The sequence below is a fragment of the Etheostoma spectabile genome, chromosome 5 (assembly GCF_008692095.1).
Source record: "Etheostoma spectabile isolate EspeVRDwgs_2016 chromosome 5, UIUC_Espe_1.0, whole genome shotgun sequence".
Lineage (NCBI taxonomy): Eukaryota > Metazoa > Chordata > Actinopteri > Perciformes > Percidae > Etheostoma > Etheostoma spectabile.
The window spans coordinates 35926623-35947549 of NC_045737.1; the positions used below are offsets into that span (position 1 = coordinate 35926623).

The following is a 20927-nucleotide window of genomic DNA, read 5'->3' on the forward strand; positions in this document are numbered from 1 at the left end:
CAACCATGAACACTATAGTAAATAATATTAATGGGTTCGATTATGTGAAATTGTACGTTTAATTGAAATAAAGTAATATTTTCTTCAGTGCGTGTCCCCAAATATGTGAACTTAAGTCATCCACCAACCTAGGGAAAACACTGGCTACAATTCATGTGTATTAACGTCCATATTTACGCACAGTTCAAGTTGTGTAAAGAAAAGAAAACTCAAAACACAGAACTCAAGTTTTCTACACAAAATCTTTTATTCGGTGAAATAAAGCAACAGTGGAATAAGAACCGAGGTGGGACACGGGGAGAAGGTGTGTAAAGGGAGCAGGCGGTAGAAAGGCCCATCCATACACAAACAAAAAAAATAAACCAAATATTTAAAACATCGTGATGACTTGCTCTTCATTTTTCACATCAAGGCTCTTTTGACCTCGGCCATTCCTTACAGGTTACAGAGTAAAAAAAAAAAGAAAATACATACACCCTCTACAATGTTCCTCTTATTTCTCCTAGTTACATGCTCATTTTTCAATTCAGCGTCAGTAAAGCGGCACCAAACGGGCGGATCGCGGCCCGTGTTGGACCGCTTCACCCGGGGAAACATCACAGTTGCTAAATAAAGAGTTGCTCAGTCCTGGACCGGGGTTAGAGACGACAATGTAGAGGGAAAGTTGAGGGGAGGAGAGAAAAGTGGAGAGCAGTGAATTCATATTTACAAGACGTAGTAGCTAGTTCGTAGCGGACGTACATGTTCTTGTCGTCGTTGTAGACCTGCGGGTAGTGAGCGATGAGGGCGTCCTGCGAGCCGATGAAATGGAGAGTGTAGATCTTCCAGTAGACGTCTGCGCACCTCCTGGCCGATGGAACAAACCCTGGAGAGGACACACGGTGACGAGAGGCTTAGTCACAGGGACGTTCAACTTTAACAACAAACACACACACACACACACACACACACACACACAACACACACACACACACACACACACACACACACACACACACACACAACACACACACACACACACACACAACACACACCACACACACACACACACACACACACACACACACCACACACACACACGTGTGCCTGTAACGTGCACAGTGCACCTGCTATGCTACAAAAGAAACTACTATTTAATTTTTATATTTTTGTGCTGTTATTCCACTCTTCATTCTAACCCCAAACGGTCGTCAGACACCGGCTACAAGAGTCTGGGTCTGAGCCTGGGTCTGGGTCTGTCCGAGGTTTCCCCTAAAAGAAGTTTTTCCTCTCCACTGTGGCCCTGTTGCTGCTCTGGAGGAAACTACTAGACCTGTTGGGTCCTTGTAAATTCTGGAGTGTGGTGTAGACCTCCTCTATCTGGTCTAGACCTGCTCTATCTGGTCTAGACCTGCTCTATCTGGTCTAGACCTGCTCTATCTGTAAAGGGTCTCCAGATAACTCTTGTTATGAAATTAAACAGTTTTCAAAACCGTTTTACTGTTGCAACATATTTCCTTCCTCAGAGCATTATCGTATGAAACTAAGTGGAACCAGTTGTGCTGTCCCCATCCTGTGCATTTCTTTATTCACAAAACCAAAACACATCCCCTAATTCTAAAATTATAGCTATTAACAACAAGTCTGGATTCTTTTTTAACTTATCAATTGTTCCTTTTATACCACAAATAAGGACATAAGCGACCGGTGCTCAAATGCAACAATTTGTTATTTTTCTAATCAAGTAGCACAAAAGGCTACATTTTATTGTCTAATTTTAATTATATCAAATGTAGAAAAGCAAGCATATTCTCAAAAAATAAAAAAAACTAATCTGTTGCAAGTTATATTGCTATATGTTGCTAAAATTGCTATCATAAAAAATTGAACTTATTTTGATAAAATCTACAGATACATGAGATTGAGCTTGGTCTGGTGAAAGCCAGACTGCAGATACATGTTGTATTTTTAAAAATTCATTCAAATTGAAACAGGTTTTTGTCACCAGTCACTGACGAATCATCATTAACTTCAATTTGTAGTTCTTCCGTATGCTCTATATCGGGCGTCCATGTTCCCACTAGAGCTGACCCCTGGTCCTCACCTGTAAGCAGTACTGCAGCATGCGGCAGGGCCCGATGGCGACCCTCAGCCCCTCCAGGGCGCCCATCACCGCCTGGATCACGTGAGGCGACGTCTCAAACACGTTGGGCCACACGTAGTTCAGCAAGTGGTTGAGGGAGTCTTCACAGCCGAAACCGTAGACCCCCAGGGACATGTGCTGGACCACGGCGCTGGCCGTCTGTCGGTGGACCAGGTCTCTGCAGGAAGACACACACGGTCAACGGTTATTGGAGGAAATTGTACACCAGACGCACCGTGTTTATTTACGTTGTACAGTGGAACGATCACTCCGTTTTTACAAGATAAGTGTAGAGAGAAAGCTAAAGCAGGATGTATGCTTCAGCTGATGCTCCATGCAGAGCTTTCCTACGTTAGTGGCCGAACATTATACTCTCTAAGAATAGCAGGGCCGGTATGTGTGTATGTACCTATATACGTGTGTGTGTGTGTGTGTGTGTGTGTGTGTGTGTGTGTGTGTGTGTGTGTGTGTGTGACCAGTAACTTGCTTCATAATACTCAACTGTCACAAGAATTTAGATTTAACCCTTGTGTTGTCCTCGGGTCAAATTGACCTGTTTTCAAAGTGTTTTATATCAGAAATATTAGATTTCTTTCAATCAAATTGCCCAAAAATAACATGGATGATTCCATACAACATTACTTTCAGTGAAATATTTGGGTTTTTTTTATTTAGTCTTATAGCATTTGAATTTTTTTCCAAACAGTATCTGGACTAAACTTTGACATCTACCCAATCTGTGATCCACTCAACATCCTCTGATCTGAACTATTAGTCAAAATAATTCATAATTTTTGCCTTTTTAACTAAAAACTTGTGTTTAATTTGGTGGAAATTAGGTTTTGTACCATAAATTCCAAGAATAGTGTAAAACCTATTAGTAAACCAGCTCAGGTTTTAAAAAAAGCACCAAAAGCATGAAAAAAGTGACAAATAAATCACAAAAAAATGACAAACATCAGAAAAGCACAGAATTTTTTTTTGAAAAATCTATTTTGACCTGGAAGGACAAGTTCATGGTTAACGGGAAGACAACACAAGGGTTAAGAGAATAGCAGGGCAGGTATGTGTGTATGTACCTATATACGTGTGTGTGTGTGTGTGTGTGTGTGTGTGTAGAGAGCGAGGGTGGTTAGCTTCAGTTAGCAGTAATGACTATAGAGGTCTAGTGAGAGAAGAAGCTTCTCTTCTGTGCTTTCTGACCACGGCCGGTGATTTGTAGCAGGGAAAGTTAACCCTCTCCTCGATTTCATGTTTATGGAGAAGGAGAACCAGGAAATGAGTAGAGGTAAAATGCTACGCTACTAAGCCACGGCCGAGCAGACCAATCAGAGTTGTTGCAGTCTGCGTTGCCGTGACGTGTAGTTAGATTGTTTGAGAGCTGCACGTCAGGCTACGCCGTAGGCTCGTCTCTCCACGTAGCTACGTTGAACCATAAACTGGCCTCTTAGGAAAACTGAGGACACAGAAACCCTCGTCCGCAGACTCACCGGTCCATGAGCGCGTCCTCCAGCAGCGGTGTGACGGCGTAGATGTAGTCTTTGCCCATCTCTCCGATGTACTCGACAGGAAGGAGAGGGACTTGAGCACGCCGTTCTGCACGTTGAGCTCCGGCACGCGGTACTCGTTCATGAGCGCCGGCAGCACGGTGAACGGGGAACAGGTCTCGGCCACGATGGCGATGGCCACGGTGGTGCAGACTCGGTTCTGACGCTCCTGGACCTTGAGGTTGTTGAGCAGCGTGGCCAAGACATCGTGGGGGCTGAGAGGAGGAGGAACGGTTGGTAAGAATACATTGTAGATATTTCTTTTATTAAAAAAACACCAACATTTACAGGGTTTCTGCCAGCTTCAAGGTAATTTAAGACATTTAATAGCACATAAAAACACATTTCATAAAACTTTTACTACGATGCAAAGTATGAAAGATTGATGAATTCCTTCCTTCATTTAAAAGGTCCCATGGCATGAACATTTCACTTTGAGTTTTTTTTATAAACATTATATGTTCCCCCATGTGCTAGTTATGAGAGATGGTGTAAACCGAGCCCTGGGTATCCTGCTCTGCCTTTAGAAAATAAAGCTCAGTCTGGGCGATCGGAATCTGGCCCCTTATGAGGTCACTAAGACTGAAGGTTACCTCCCCTTTCTCTTCTTTTCTTCGCCCAGAGAATCTGGCCCACCCAAACAAACAAGTGGCAGTTGTCAAGCCCCCCAGATTGCAGATCTATTAGGGGACCACTAAGGTCTATATAAAGAGACTTCAGATACAGTATTAGGGACCACTAAGGTCTATATAAAGAGACTTCAGATACAGTATTAGGGACCACTAATGGTCTATATAAAGAGACTTCAGATACATATTAGGGACCACTAGGTCTATATAAAGAGACTTCAGATACAGTATTAGGGAACCACTCAGGCCTATATAAGAGACTTCAGATACAGTATTAGGGACCACTAAGTCTATATAAAGAGACTTCAGATACCATGTATTAGGGGACCACTAAGGTCTATATAAAGAGACTTCAGATACAGTATAGGGCCACTAAGTTTCTATAAGAGACTTCAGATCAGTATTAGGGACCACTAGGTCTATATAAAGAGACTTCAGATCCATTATAGGGACCACTAAGGTCTATATAAGAGACTTCAGATACCGTTTAGGGACCATAAGGTCTATATAAGAGACTTCAGATACAGTATTAGGGACCACTAAGGTCTATTAAAGAGACTTCAGTCCATTATTAGGGACCACTAAGGTCTATATAAAAGCATCAAAAGACCACCATGTCATGGGACCTTTAAGTTTTTTTCAGTACTTTTAAGCTGTATGCAATGAATAATTCCTTTTAGAGACTTATGAGAATTAGTACAACAATTTAATGAAATAAAATTCAATGCTGCGCATTCCCTGAAAAGAGAAAATTAAACATTTGTATTTATGAAGATCTCGATGGCACTCACCCGATGGCTTTGGCAATGTAACCAAACGTGTTGACGGTAGCTCTGCGGATGGCCTTTTTGTGAGCCTTCAGCAGCTCCAGCAGCTCAAAACAAATCCTCATCCACTCCCTGGCTGACACATATTCAGCTCCCCTAAAATATACACAACAAGTTAGGATACATATACTATCAATTCACCACAACGTGATGCCAATCTGAAGCTTTATTTGACCCACCTGTCAGCGATCCTGCCCACAAGGTCGATACAGTTCTCCTGCACCTTCTCGTGTCTGTTCTTCAGGATGGGAGTCAAACGAGGAAGCAGGTCTTTGATTGGCGGAGTCATCTTGTGCATACCTGAAATGAAAAGAAAAATTATCCAACAGCTATCCAAGAGTTTCCTTTAATAAAACCCTGAACCAAAGCTGCATCCTTGAACATGCACCGATTGTTGACGCAATGAGGATTCATACCGATAACGTTAACGATGGCCTTCAATGCTCCCAGGATGCTACCCAGCACCTCCGGGTACTCCTCTCCCAGGTACTCGTACAGCACCACTCCCAAGTGACCCATCAGCTTTTCCTGCAGTGACGGACAAACACAACAGCCATTAGTTTCTAAGATAACTTTTATGGTTGTGTCTTCCAAGTCTGCGTGTGTCGTTATGGTTTACCTCCTGGCAAGTCTTCATGACCACGGCCGTGCGGGAGATCAGGTCGGCAGCCTGCTGACGGACTTTGGCGGACTTGTTGTTGAGACGCCACAGCACCGTACCGCAGATCTGAGGCAGGTAGGGTTTCACACGCTTCCCGAGGGCATTCACCACCGTGCCAAACCCATTAAGCATCACAGAGTCCTGGAGGCAATCAGGGGTTGAAATTAACAAACCAGAAACACTCCGCAAAGACAGGGTTCACCTTATTCTCGAAAATCTCGACTTTGCATGGTTTTCGTCCCCCACCCCCCTCACCTCTGTTGTCTGTTCCTGGAAGGCGTACAGGATACCGTCGATCAACTGCTCCTCCAGCTTGTGGTCGATGTCAGCTGCACCCAGGTTGCCCATGATCTTCTCGATGGTCTCCATCACCATCTTTCTGTACTGCTCTGCCTCATCTTTCAGGTCATCAACGATGCGCGAAATGATCTCTGCTGCGCCCACTTTGTTGGCCAGCTCCACTGTGGTGTCCACCAACTGTTTGGGGGGGGGGGAGAGAGAGAGAGAAAGACGGTTCAAAATGACGTGTGGTAGAAAAACCCATACACCCCACACCCAAAAAAAAAACTTAAGATCACAACATTTCTTGTTTAACCCTGGGGGCCCTGAGGCCATTTTTACAGTTTAATTTCCATCTGGATTTATTTTATAAAAAAGCTTGTAAAACATCAACCCTGTTGTCTACAGTCAAGATATGAACATATTTTCTTTAGGACAAACTGGGCTATTGGAATATTTGGGTTGCAGTGAGGTCACTTGCATGTTAAAAATGGTTGTAGGGCCTTAAAGATAAATAAATAAATAAATGAATGAATGAATGTCATATTTATTGATATTACACCCACAGCAATATGCAATTATACAAGCAAATATGTGTCTAAATAGTGCATTATTTGGCCTTCCATAGAGTATATATAGGCCTTTTTGTCCCCTCTGGCCTTCCATACAAGAGTGTGCCTTTATCTCCCATATATGGGCATGTACTTCCTGAAAAATAGACAGGACAGCCAGAGAGAGAGACGGAGGAGCGATCCAGCGGCAGAAAATGAGCCAAAACGCGATGAATTATGGACATAAAGTGGATCAATCTTGGATATAACAGTATGGATTTAAAGCCCAAAGAGGCTGAAGTTCCAGGCTGGATAGAAACCCCCTGTAGAGGCTAGAAAGACCCGGAAAAGGCCTCCGTAAACCTGAAAACGTCAGGATTTAAACGAAACCAAACTTGTATGGTTCAAAAGTTATTAAACTATGAATCAAAGGTACTTTTTTACTCGTGGGCGAGTGTCTCGGGCTCAGAGGGTTAAAGAGTGAGCTGGTGAACAGTAAAAGCCCCACAGTATGGTGAAACTATTGTTTGTACTTGGTTGTTTTGAGTTTAGGCAAAAATATATAATGCCACAACTATACCAACAGTGGATATTTTGTGTAGTTAGCTCAGGCTATTGACATTAATTAAAGCAGCACGCATCAAACCACAGCATTTTTATTATGTAATCTGCATAACCATTATGAGACATGATACAAATTCATATGAAAGTCTGGTTGTAACCAACGGGTGCAGGTTGAGAACAGACGAGGAACGAACATCAGGTCTGATAGCTCTCGTGTTGGGGTTGATCTAGCGAACGACTAGCCCTGATCTGAACCACGGACTGGTTCAACAGGCGAGAATAGTTCGCAGGAAGCAGCCTACATCTTAATCTAATAAAGACAGGCAGTGGCACGTTGATATTAAGTAGTTCAAGGGTTGTTGATGTTTTTGTGTTTTTTTTAAACATCTGATAATATTTACTTTAATTTAAATCACATGTAAAAAGGTAAGAGAGACAACTGTGTCGCAGGACTGGACATCCAAGTCCTTGTAAGATATTTTTAGGCATCTTGAGTTAAACGTGAACTTCTGTTTGCCAACCTGTCTGTAGTTGCGCCTGTCCAGAGCCATCCGGTGCTGCCAGAAGTGCTTGAAGAAGGGGGGCAGAATCTCTGTCTTGATGTAGTTGGCTTCCACACCGTCAGTGCCACAACACTGCTTCACCACCTATGAGACAAAAACACAAGTGCAGGTCAGAGAAAGACACTGAGGACATCGACAAGGTTTCAGCGTTTCTTTGGACCTCTTGCATTCAACCAATGACGACCCAATGCTGACTAGTCCGGTGTGACCAACGGGTGCAGGGTGAGAACAGAGTAGACGCAGTTGTCAGCTCCGCTTATTCTCATGTTGGTGTTCATCTAGCGACATACTAGCCCTGACGCAACCATGTAGTGGCTGAACAGGCGAGAATGAGTCGCAGGAAGTTAGCGTAAGTTCGTAGAAGCGTGTTTTTTTTGGCTACAGAATGGAGCCCAACTGTAATATCAGCGGGCCGATATTAGGCATTTCCCTATCTATCGGTATAGGCATTTATAACGGCCAATTAAAAAAATAATAATATAATGACAAATGATTCTAATAAATGAATATTTAAAAAGAGACAGTCAACCATGTTATGAGTGTTGGATTGCACCAGAGGGCGCTCTACGACAACCCTGTTGGCAACAGATTTATTAGTTTAAAGGACTTGAAGTTTCATATCTTAAGTTTGCATTTTATACATTTACCAGAAATTTAACATATTTTGCTGTTCTTCTAAATGTAAATGTAAATGTTGCTGTATTATATAGCGCTTTTCCGTCAACAACTGCTCAAGCGCTTTTGTTAAATCTACAGGAAAAATTCACCATTCACACACATTCATACACTGTGGCCGGGGCTTGCGTACAGGTGCTCATTCGAGTACACCTCAACACATTCACACTAGATGCGCAAATCTGGGTTTCAGTGTCTGCCCAAGACACCGACAATGACGACAGGGCGGGATGAACCACCAATTCCGATTGGCGGCAACCGCGCTACCTCTTAGCACAGCTGCCCTTCTCTTGTGACAATAAAATCAATATCTTTATTTTAGTGAGTAAACTCAAATAACTAATAAATGGCAAGTTAGGAAATCCGTTTTGTATTGTGTTTCTGGATTTTTAAATTCTTTACAGCATCAGCACACACACACACACATCACACACACCACACACCACCACCACAATCAACAACACCCACACACACACATCACCACACACACACACACACACCACAACCCACACAACACAACACACACCCACCACACACAAGCACAACACCACAAGGCGATATCATCGTCCTTGCTAATACCAAATATTCCTCTATACAGAGTATCGTAAGACAAGTTATTCTTCCCCCGCCTACCTTGAGCACAATCCATTCTCATTTCATCGTAAGGGGACTGGAACTCCCTGATGAGGATCAGCATCACCTCTCTGGTGTAGTAGTTTGCGTACTCGGCGTCCATCAGTGGGATCAGGTATCCGATAGCTTTCAGGAACGCAGCCAGACCCTGGTGACAAAGAGTGTTGTGAATACAAACTCTGCTTACGAAGTGCGGCTTGTAGATTAATCAATGCTTTTGTCTGATGCTCCCAATGAGACTTTATAGCAAGCCAACATTCTTCCCTCCACAAACTCTGCTTCTTACCTTTCCTCTGTGCTGTCTGATACCCTTCCAGAGCGGCTTGAGGACCGAGTCAAAGGATTCGATACCGTAGGGCGTAGCAGCTTCAGCGAGGGCAGCTATAGCCAGGGCACTGATGGTCCTCACCTTCTGCTGCTCGTCCACCAGACCTGTGGCATCACACGGTGAAAAGCAGTCAGAGGTTGAACACATTTCATTTGCAACATTACGACAAGGTTTATTAAACTGTATCTGCAGGTTTTACACAATTTAAAGCACGTTTTGAATCCATGTTAGGGTTCAGATAAGGGTTTATATTTTAGTTAGTAGTTATAATTAGTATTTATTCATGTAACAACTAAAAAAAACTGTAAACTGTCATTAAAAAAAATATACACACACACACATATATATATACACACACATATACACACACATATACATATATGTACACATATATATACATACAAACACATATGTACTAATACACACACACACACACACACACACACACTCCACCTTATTACTATTTAATGCAAAATAAGTTGTGAAATTAAAACCTAAAAAAGACTGTAATGAACTGCATATAGTCTGCGAGGACCTGCAAAAACCCTTAAATGCAAACATGACTGACCGTGTTCGATGATCTCCACCAAGCTGCGCAGGTGGGGCAGAATTGCGCAGCCCATGAGGATGGCGATCTGCTGCACGATCTTGATGCCCGTGTGCCTGGCCTGCCACGACTTCTTGCTTTTGCACACAGCTTTGAGAAACGGCAGGAGAGAGGGAATACCAAGAGCAGAGGCCACCACGGCGAAGGCTCGGGCTGTGGTGTTTCTGACGTACTCGTCCATGTTGTCGATATCAGGTCGCATCGTGGAGATCATCGTAGCCAAACCGGCAGCCTGAGACAGAGAGAAGGGGACAAATGGAAAATATCTGAGTTACATCTCCGGACATTTAGTGACCAATTTAAATCAGATGCAAAAATGCTTTAAAAAAATAATGATGATCAGAAATGACAAGACACAGGAATAACTAATATAAGTCAGTATAAGACAGTCAGCAGACTTACAACTTAAACAGAACGTGTAATTGCTTTGTTTTGGAGCAAGAGAGGAACGATTTAAAGTCTGCGCTCAGCTTCAAACAACAATGTTAAAAACAACAGACAAAGCCAGAAATCTTGGTGTAGTCAGGACTCAGACCTGAACTTAACAGCCACATTAAGACAATTACAAAGGCAGCCTACTATCACCTTAAGAAAATTCAAGGGTTAAAGGACTATGTGTCACAGGATTTGGAAAAACGTGTCCATGCCTTTATCTTCAGTAGACTTGACTACGTAACGGGGTCTTTACAGGGCTCCCTAAAAAATCAATCAGACAGCTGCAGCTGATTCAGAACGCTGCTGCTCGAGTCCTCACTAAGACCAAGAGACTGGATCACATCGCTCCAGTCCTCAGTAAGACCAAGAAGAGACTGGATCACATCGCTCCAGTCCTCACTAAGACCAGAGACTGGACACTACACTCAGTTCTGAAGTCTTACACTGGCTTCCTGTGTCTCAAAGATTGATTTCAAAGTACTCTTGTAGTTTATAAATCACTTAACGGTTTAGGTCCAAAATATATTGCTGATCTGCTACTACACTATGACCCCCCCAGACCTCTCAGGTCATCTGGGACAGGTCTGCTTTCTGTCCCCAGTCAGAACTAAACCGGGTGAAGCAGCTTTCAGTTTCTATGCTCCTCATATCTGGAATAAACTCCCAAAACCTGTGATCCGCTGCTACTCTCAGTTCTTTTAAATCAAGGCTGAAGACCTTTCTATTTGAGCGCCTTTCTTTTAAATGACTAATCATTTCTTTAAATTTCTTATGCTGCACTGTAAATTTTATTCTGTGTTTTATGTTTCTCTTGTTTTTAACTGTCTATTCAGTGTGTTACCGGTTTTAATGCTTGTGATTTTTAACTGTTTTTACTTGTGTTTTACTGTTTAACTGATTTGTGTAAAGCACTTTGAATTGCCTTGTTGCTGAAATGTGCTCTACAAAAAAGCTGCCTTGCCTTGCCTTGCCTAAGTCAAGAAGTCAACAAGCCTGCAAACTTCACAGTGGCAACCAATAAAAAAATAAAAAAATAAATTCTGTCAATTGAATGTCTGGTTGTAACCAACGGGTGCAGGTTGAGAACAGACGAGGAATGAACATCAGGTCTGATAGCTCTCGTGTTGGGGTTGATCTAGCGAACGACTAGCCCCGATCTGAACCACGGACTGGTTCAACAGGCGAGAATAGTTCGCAGGAAGCAGGATTGAGTGTAAAAAAAAAGAAGAAGAAAAAAAGAAACAGAGCCCCACATTACCTTTGCCAAGTTGGAGATGATTTCTCTGCCTTCTACTCTGGCATAGTAGTCCTCATCAATCAGCAGGGGCTCAATCACCACCAGGATCTGGACACAAAGATGACAGTTAGTGAAGCTGGTAAAGTTCCTCACATACAATCCACAGAAACAAGCACAGATGATTTTTTTCTTTATTTACACGGAGCCCACCTTGTGTACGTATGGTCGAACCAGGTCATCCAGTTTGTAGAGAATGCGGTCAATGACTTTAACCAGCAAATGACGCTCCTGGTCCTCCAGGGTGGGCGACATGAGTAATGGCAGGATCTGATTGAACAGGGGGCCAGCTCCAAATTCACGAGCTTTATCTGTGATCTGACGCAGAGCGGCCTGGAGACGAGAGAGGGGAGAGGATTAATCCAAGACTTGACAGACAGAGGGACTTCAGTCTTAACAGATGGGAAGATTTCTGTCTGCGGCTCCCAGCAGCGTGATGGTCAACACTTAAACCTCTGCTGAAAGCTGCAGCTCCTTTGAGAGAGGGAGATTCTTTAGCAAGCAAATATTCACACTGCAGCCACATGCAGGCTCAGTGCTGGGTGTTGATCTTGCATTGGTGCCATTGTTGTGCTTCATGTCATGACCAACCCCTTGGCAGATTTATGAATGGAGCTCAAGGAGAATATAAGACATTTAGGAACTGTGTTAATAAAAAAGGGACACTGGAAATCATTTGTAAGGCAGTAACAGTGACAAACCTTTCTCATGGGCGGTGTTCCGTTTTTAATTTTCAGCAGCAACTTCATGATCTTTCTCTCTTTCTGCTCCTCAGGGCTCAGTGTGGATTCGTCCACCTCAACCTAACAAACACACAGAGCTAGCCATTAACACACATGTTGAAATTCAGACAGAACAAACATTCCAGCTGTTTTTACGCATGTTGTGCGCACAAATTTGATGCTCACCAGCAGTTTGTCAAAATACTGGATGTCATCCGGTTTGAGGAAGGGGAGGTTTCCTGAGGGCTGGTCATTCATCTGTTTCGTGGTGCGGTCCTCCACTTGCATGTGGAAGCCCGTCATGCCTCCGATGGGCGTAGGCGTGGCCGACAGCTTACGGGCCGGAGTTCGGATCGGCACGTAGCCTGCTGGTGGAGGCAAGACCTGTGAAGAAGATTAGACTGTCAGTTGTGTGACCACTTTTCATTTATATTTACTCATGCTTTCATCACTAGAGAAGCAAAAATAAATAAATTAAAGGGACCTTATATCCCTCTGGGAACATGGCATCAAGCTCGTCATCTGTGAGAGGCCGGTTCCTCTCATCAATCTCTCTCTCCCACCTCCACGCCTGCAGCTGCTCTGGAGTCATGCTCATGAGGTGCCCTGAAGGAAACAGGCAAAGAAACAGATTTTAAAACCAGTTAAACCATCAAGGGGCTTGAGGATGCTTGTGATAACAATATAGCGTATGAAAATGTGGTTTCTTCTTTTTTTAACTCCCTGAATACAAACAAAGACCACAAGGATGGTAGAGATGAAAAGTTAGTCAGAAATGATAATGTACCAAAATTTTGGGGCTTATTTACCTGGTGTCGGGGTAGCCATGTTCATAGCTGGCGTGCCTATGGGCGTTTTTCCTGGGGTAAGTAGTGGTGTTGAAGAACCCATCTGACTGGCGGGGGTTTCGTCCCACCGAGACTTCCTCTTACTGGCCCCTGGGGTCGGAGTCTCGCCGACGGACTCATCTCCTCTGTCTGTGCGTGGCGTTTCTGCCCAGCCACTCCCGTGTCCCGGGGTCTCCCTTTCGGTCTTTGGGGTTTCGTCCCAGCGGTTCTTGCGTACGCTTCCTGTGGCACCACCGTGCCCGGGCGTGGCATGGCCGGGCGTGTCCCTGCCAGGGGTGGCAGCGCCAGCAGGTGTGTGGCTGGGAGTGGGGTCCCACATGCGGGTACTGGGAGTGGCCCCCGGGGTCTCGCTGCCTTTGGGGCGGCCAGGGGTTTCATCCCATCGGGTGCTTGAAGGTGTGTGTGCGGGGGTGTGTCCAGGGGTGTGTCCTGGAGTCTACGGGGGAACAGAAACAAAGAAAATATGAGATTTAAAACATGAGAGAGAATCCACAACTGGTTACGTTATACTGGAGTATTTATGAGGAATTAACTGGAACCTTTACAAGGCGCTTAAGTTATCCACTAAGCAGTAAGAAGCGGAAACCTGAGTGGCTCACCTCAGAGGAGGAGTCGGCCTGGTCCCAGGTGGAAATCTTTTTGGGCGTAGTATTAGTTGGGGTTTGGTCGGCTGTCTGGTCCCAGCGACGTTTACGTTTTGCGGCAGCAGCGGCTTGTGAGGCAGCGGACCCGTTGACAGCTTTCAGGTCCCCAGATTTGGCCTTCTCTGCCAGTTGTTGACGAATCTCTCTCTACAAGTAAAAATGCTCAACGTCAGAAAAACAAACGATAACTGTGCTGCAACAAAACACATGACTCTATATCTGACAGTATATATGTGCGTGTGTGTGTGTATATCTGTGGGAATAAATTTGAGTGGCTGCTCACCTCCTCTTTTGACAGGTTCTGCTCCAACATGACGTCCACGTACGACCTGACTTGCAGCTTGGGGTCCGGCGTTTTGCCCCCTGCGCGAAAGAGCACGAACAAGAACAAAGGACATTCATCAGTATACACTCTGGGGACCCAAGTTATTACAAACACAGCAAGCACAACCAGCTAACCCAGACTCTCTTTACCAACAGATTAACTTACGTTCCTGTTTTTATAAACAGCTGATTCACAAATCATTCCTAGCAAATTACATACAAATATACATTTGGCTCTTTTTACATACGGTCATATCATTCTAATGAAAAACAAGCAGATACATAGAGAGAAGAGCTGAAGTTGTGGTGCTTTCTTAAAGTGGATTAAGAAGTTATAGCCATCACTGATGCAGGGGTCCTGGGCTGTGCTCTTCAGAATACGTACACTTTCAGTGCCAAGGGTCCCTCTGCAGTCTGACTTCAACCGGCAGAAAAGAAGCCTAGAAAATTTCTCTTTACCATTAGTAACACTTTGGAAAAGGGTTTGAACTCACACACAACAGTATACCACCTGTGTTGCATTGATTTACAGCACTCAAAAAAACAAGGCATCTTCTTGGGGTATAACCACAAAACTAGAAAAAAAGATTCATATGGAGACCATGTGGTCCAGTTCCCAATTGTTCATACTAGCATTTAAAAATGAAGTAATGAATTTGAGGCTACAGCTAGGAATGACATTTGCACAAAATGTGAGCATCTACGCTAGCATTTAAATATAAAAATGAGGCAAAAAATGATAATGAATCTAGCCCAACTGTCAAAAATATGACAATACGACATGCCAGAGCCACATTGACTTGTCATAACAGCAGTGGTTATTATCCAGTCATTGAACATTTAGCTCTCGACTTCATTTTCAGAACAAAAAGGTGACTGATAAAATATGTAGCCAATTATTTGGGCAGTTGTTTTCCATCATGAAGGCATGGGATTTTTTTTAAATTTTTATCTAAATTTGTATGAAATTGACAAGCCAAATAATAAAAACTTTAAAAGGCTCTTGGGGTGTGAGGTTTGTAGTAGCTGGGCTGGGATTCCCCTCAGAGGCCCCAAACAAGCAGCCAGTGGACCCTGACCAAACTGACAAGTTCACAGTTCTCTGTGTTCCCCATAACCTACACAGGATGAGTTGCTGCACCCTTAACAGAGTGCAGTACAGGACTGGCAAAACAGTACTGCTGTAGGAGAGAAATTAAGGACAGTTAGTATGGGCCTGTGGTATTGTGGTACACAATTCTTTTGATAACATATTTCTATTTTACAAAAGATGTAAAAATAGAAATATATTTACACAACAACTTTGTACAAAGAGCTCTCTCTACATGCAGGCTTCAGACAAGCCCTACCTAGACCAAGCCCTACCTAGACCAAGCCCTACCTAGACCAAGCCCTACCTAGACCAAGCCTGAAGCACTCGGGCCATTTAAGCTCACATTGTCGGTGAATGTGAAGATGCAATAAAAATGGAAAGAAAGATTAACTAGCTGGGTCAGATTATTGCATGGTCTACTCGCACATTGCCACTTCCAGGCACCGTTTTTACATCTATTTATTATTAAAAAAATTATAAATTCATTAGCCTAATCTTCAGGTCTATAAGAAAAACTGGCTACACTTGATTATAACTGACTTGTCACCTTGCATATCTACCAAGTTTGACAAGCTAACAGAGGTGGTGGTTACTGTAAGTAACCACAAGACTCTTAAATTACAGCCCAGACAAAGAGAAACTGACCTAGATTATGACTTAAAGTTACTATATATATGGCATGGCACAGTTCATTGGCAGGTTAATTACACCTTAGCTAACCCTCAAACTTAAATTCCTCTCCTCCTATGCTACGACAAAAGGACACTGCCCTTTCCCATCCTTATTTAGGCTGAAGCCAACATGGGATTGTTAACCCTTCGACTCACATACAACCTATCTGCGACCCACGTTTGTTAGGTGTGAATTAATTAACTGAACAATGAAGAATCTAACCACCTCTCCCACTGAAAATGCATGGTAACCCTACAGTCGGTTTCAATTTATTTGTATTGCACGCACCAGGATAAAACTTAAAATATTTTTCCAAACCAGGATACTTGAGATAAACGTTGAGCCCACACTGAAATTTGTTGCAAAGTTGATACAAATGTAGATCATTTATTAGGAAGAAAACGTACAATGACACAAAATGTTGTTGGACCACAGAGGATGACCACAGGGAAGGCATCAAGTCTGGGAAGCAAGCTATTGCATTGTGGTCGAAGGGTTAAACAGCAAAACTACAGGTGTGAAACCATTGGTAGTCATGGGAGCCACAAAAAAGTGAACCATGAACAGGGGGAACAAATGGGGACGAACAAATAGGGAAGATGTAATGAAGTCAAAAAATATAAAAATTTACCATCTGCAAAAGGGTCGAGACGCTCGGGTGAGATGATCATCTGTCTGCGCCGGGCTTTGTATTCATCTTCCCGCTCTGCGATCTTTGGTGGACGATGCTCCGCAAATGGGTCGTACTGCAAAACAAAGACGGCGTATGAAGCGCAAGTGTATTTCTAAACGGAAAAGTACAAGAAGATGCTTGAATTCCACTTTATTCTTTGTTATCACATAACTCAATAATAACGTATTTCATAGCAGGAACACAGAGATGAATCAATAACATTTAAGACCCAATAAATCGACACGTACTTGCTCGTCTGACTGAGGAATGGCGTTGAGTATTGCCACTGGTGCGTGGTACCCTGGCTTCTTCTGGCCCAACAAGCTTGTTGTCGAGTCCTCTTCTTCATCCTGATAAAAGAAAAGAAACAAGAGTCTAGTCAAATCTCACCAAAAGGCAAGACTCTCCTAGCTCATATGCAACAAGCAAAGCGGAGCAGTCAAGCTCCAAAAGGAAACTATGGAATTGGGACAGAATAAGGGAAGAGTAAAAAAGTAACAGTATTATAACCCTAGTTGGGTAAAGGAAGATCTTTAGTTTACATTAAAAGACTTTGCAACAACTCTGGATAAATCATTATATGAAAATCTAAATGAAAATACTTACTTCCTCCTGTTCATTGGCAGCGATTGAAGTGACATAACCAGCAAAGCGGCTGTCGCTGCCTCCATAGATCTCCTGGTCATAGAAGCCGGTGGAGTCCAGGCCCACGCCCTGATCTCCCTCCTCCAGCAGGGTGGCCTTCATCCCCTGGATCTCCAGGATCTGGGCCTCGATGTCTACAGGGAAAGCAAGAACATAAACCAGAGGGTGAGACGTTACATATTCAACCAACAAATCTGACTCTGCGGTACAAAAATGTGAAAAAGGCCAATTTCTTACGTGGAGCGGCGGAACGCAACTTATTTCAATAACCGTACAAATGTGAACTACTTTTAACATTTTCTACATCTATGCCACAACATCTCCGAGGGAAACATTGTACTTTTCTACTGCACTAACCGCATTTATCAGACAGTTTAGTTACTTACAATAGAGCCCGACCGATATAATGCCGGGGCGATATCATGCATTTCCCAATCTATCAGTATTGGCATTTATAAAGGACAATTAAAACAAAATGAAACAATAAAAACTGTTTATTTTAATACTCATTCACTCAATACCTAAATAAAAACAGACTGTCAATGTTGTGAGCGTTTGCATAGTTTGCCCACCAGAGGGCGCTCTACAGCGTCCCTGATAGCAACACTGATTCTCTCTTTTCTTTATTTTTTTTAACCTTTATTGATTGTACTTGGTAAACCAACGTTACTTTACTAAAGTAACGATCCCAACGTCTCCCACCACTTCTTTTGTTAGCTAGAATTAAGTACTTTTACTTCACAGTGTGTATTAACAACGTTAATTTAATGACGTAAAATGATCTGAATACTTTCCAGCTCTGATTACAAGATACAGAGGCAATAAGCCGTTAACGTGACACTAATATCTCTTACCCATCTCTAATCACGTAACATTATGTGTAACGTGTGGTCGAGTGTTGTGATTTTATGAAGCTAATGCTAACTGGGATTAGCCAAATGAAACCCGTATTCGCATTTGAACGACAACAATAGTAATAGACAATGATTAGGTAATGTACTAGTCATATTAGAAGATATGATCGGATATTAATCTGATCACGTCGAGGAGTCTGGTGGCGAAAATTGCATTTAAATATCCGTAAAGGGGCAACTCCTGCACGTTGACGGTAGCTAGCGTTAGCTACGGGCTAGCTAGCTAACGTTAGCTACCGTTAGCTAGCGTTAGCTAACGTTAGCTGGCGTTAGCTAACGTTAGCTGGCGTTAGCTACCGTTAGCTGGCGTTAGCTAACGTTAGCTACCGTTAGCTGGCGTTAGCTAGCTAGCCCGTAGCTAAGCTACCAACCGGCGCCATTATCTAAGACGTCCGCGTTGCGTCGTCCCTCGGCCCGCTGCTTATCGCCTTATAAAACTACTAATTCATCCACAGGAATATGCTCCGAACACGGCAACGTTAACCAAATGATCCCGTGACACATTCTAGCATGAAAAGTCACCGGAAATTGGAGGTATTTAGTGTTGTTTTGCAAATAATTTACCTTCGTGCGTTTTGGCGATCTTCGCCATTTTGGTGGTGGTTGTTCGAGTCTGAAACCGGAAGTGTGTGAATCCACACTTCCCGTTACCAAGAATAAACCACGCCCCTTTTTATAAAAGAAGGAAAATAAAAAACTATATCCTACACGTTTGTATTTGTATAGATATTGAAAAACGAATGTATTATTTTAAATAATGAAGCAGAATCTTTATTTTACTGTGTATTGTTTTCATTCAGTTTTTGGACTCGAACTGAATGAAATGAACCACAACGTCAAAACAACGTCAAAACAACGTCAAAACAACGTCAAAACAACAAAAATACATAATTAATTTTATATTTTTTATATGAGAATATTGAATTTTAGTTTATTGAAAAACCATTGGTTTTATTTGGTAAATTTTTCCAAGGCCTACACATATATGTCTGACTACCTCTGTATATGATATATGATCTATTACATATTATATAATAATTATAATATATAATTATATATATTATTATATATATATATATACTATTTTATGGACTATGGACTGTCTGATGTCTCAGAACTCTATGCACTTTATTTAATGGACTAACATGATCATACTGCATTATGTATTAATGTCTTTTTTAAGCACTGCTATAAAGGAAAAGCCCTTTAATGACGACTACTCGTTGGATGTAAAAGCTGCATTTCCTTGTACTGGTTGTCCCTACTTGTGCAATGACAATACAGCATAATCTAATCTAATCTAATAAATGCAAAATCCCAAAGGTTAACCACAATTTTACTGTTTTGTGAATATACAGTAGATAGATATACTGTATTGTAGAAACTCAAACTTATAAACACTCAAATAAAGCAACAAAACTGCATGCCTTGCCATAAATTGGTATTTTTAAAGTTTATTATTCTCATTATACGTTATATCAACACTATTTTTTATTTTTTTCATCTAAGTCATATTTTTTTCCTTTGGCTCATGATATTTACAGTAATACAGTAAAAAAGGCCTTAAAACATTTCTTTTTAACAAAGCTTTTGGTCCATTTAGATTTTTTTTATCCTCTCTTCTAAGAAAGCTTTAATTATTTTATTCTTTCTTTTTGGTTTTATTTTCTCTTTTTTTTTTTACCTGTAGCACTTTGAGATTTATTGATGAAAAGTGCATTATAAATAAACTTATTATTATTATTATTATTAATGAAACGTATTAATTAAATTGTTGTTTTTTTTTTCAATAAAGATGTTTAAAAAAAATAATAAGAGCTCAAGTGAATACATCAGGAATTACTATTCCGATTTTGATTAGTTTTGTTTTTAACAATGTGTTATTAATTTAGATTTTACAAGACAGTTCACAAAGAGACTTATCAAACACATCGCTCTCTTCACTTTAAAAAATATACAAAGGTATCAAACAAGAACGGATCTATAAACACAACAAATATCGCCAGGTACCCAGAAACCAAATATTACTATTATTACTGGCATTACAAGTATTATTACTACAGTATTATTACTGTACTTTACACACAAAATCTACATTTTCCAGCAAGACTCTATAACAGAAAAGGAAAATAAATAAACAGTGCAATCTATTAATGAATAGCCCTGCTTCATAGTTACACTTCCTGTGAAAAGTGACCAATATTATTGTTTTTAATGTAGTAAATAAACGGCTTTCCATATTTCTTTGTATGCATTCATTTTGTTTTTAGTAAAATATGTTATTTTTTCCAGCTTTAACTCACAGCCCACAGCAAGATCCCGTGCTTGATGGAGAAATTAATTGCCAATAAATCCGCCAACGTCCTATAAAGGTTTCCTCTAAAATCTTTCAAAAAAGACAAGAGAGAGATTTAGACTTGATAGTGAATATTCTTCAATTAACCTGCCATTTATTTTATCATTGTGTATACCAGAAAACAGCCCAAACCCTAACGTGTCCTCTACTTAAGAACTGAACTGTACCGCAGCCTATTCGAGGTAGCCTACTTGGGCCTACTTGGGCCTACTTGGGCCCACATTACTTGAGTGTATCCCTTTACTGTACTACTGTAATACTGTACCTTTTACTCCTCTACATGCAGTAACTAATACTGTACCTTTTACTCCCTACATCGTA

The 20927-nt window shown here is 41.9% G+C and overlaps 1 protein-coding gene across 1 annotated transcript; it reads right to left on the bottom strand.

Annotated features, from left to right (window-relative positions):
* Positions 1–409: 409 nt before the first annotated feature.
* On the bottom strand, positions 410–18971 carry sf3b1 (splicing factor 3b, subunit 1). The gene is given in 27 exon segments (XM_032517237.1): positions 410–853; positions 856–865; positions 2084–2300; positions 3613–3688; positions 3691–3884; positions 5090–5221; positions 5305–5425; positions 5542–5653; positions 5745–5927; positions 6042–6263; positions 7702–7827; positions 9052–9063; positions 9065–9199; positions 9338–9483; positions 9948–10218; positions 11680–11766; positions 11869–12048; positions 12417–12518; positions 12624–12821; positions 12922–13043; positions 13247–13721; positions 13885–14076; positions 14213–14292; positions 16650–16764; positions 16940–17041; positions 17298–17470; positions 18815–18971. Coding segments are annotated over 27 exon segments (4026 nt in total). The 5' UTR covers positions 18843–18971; the 3' UTR covers positions 410–638.
* Between the last annotated feature and the right edge of the window lie 1956 nt (positions 18972–20927).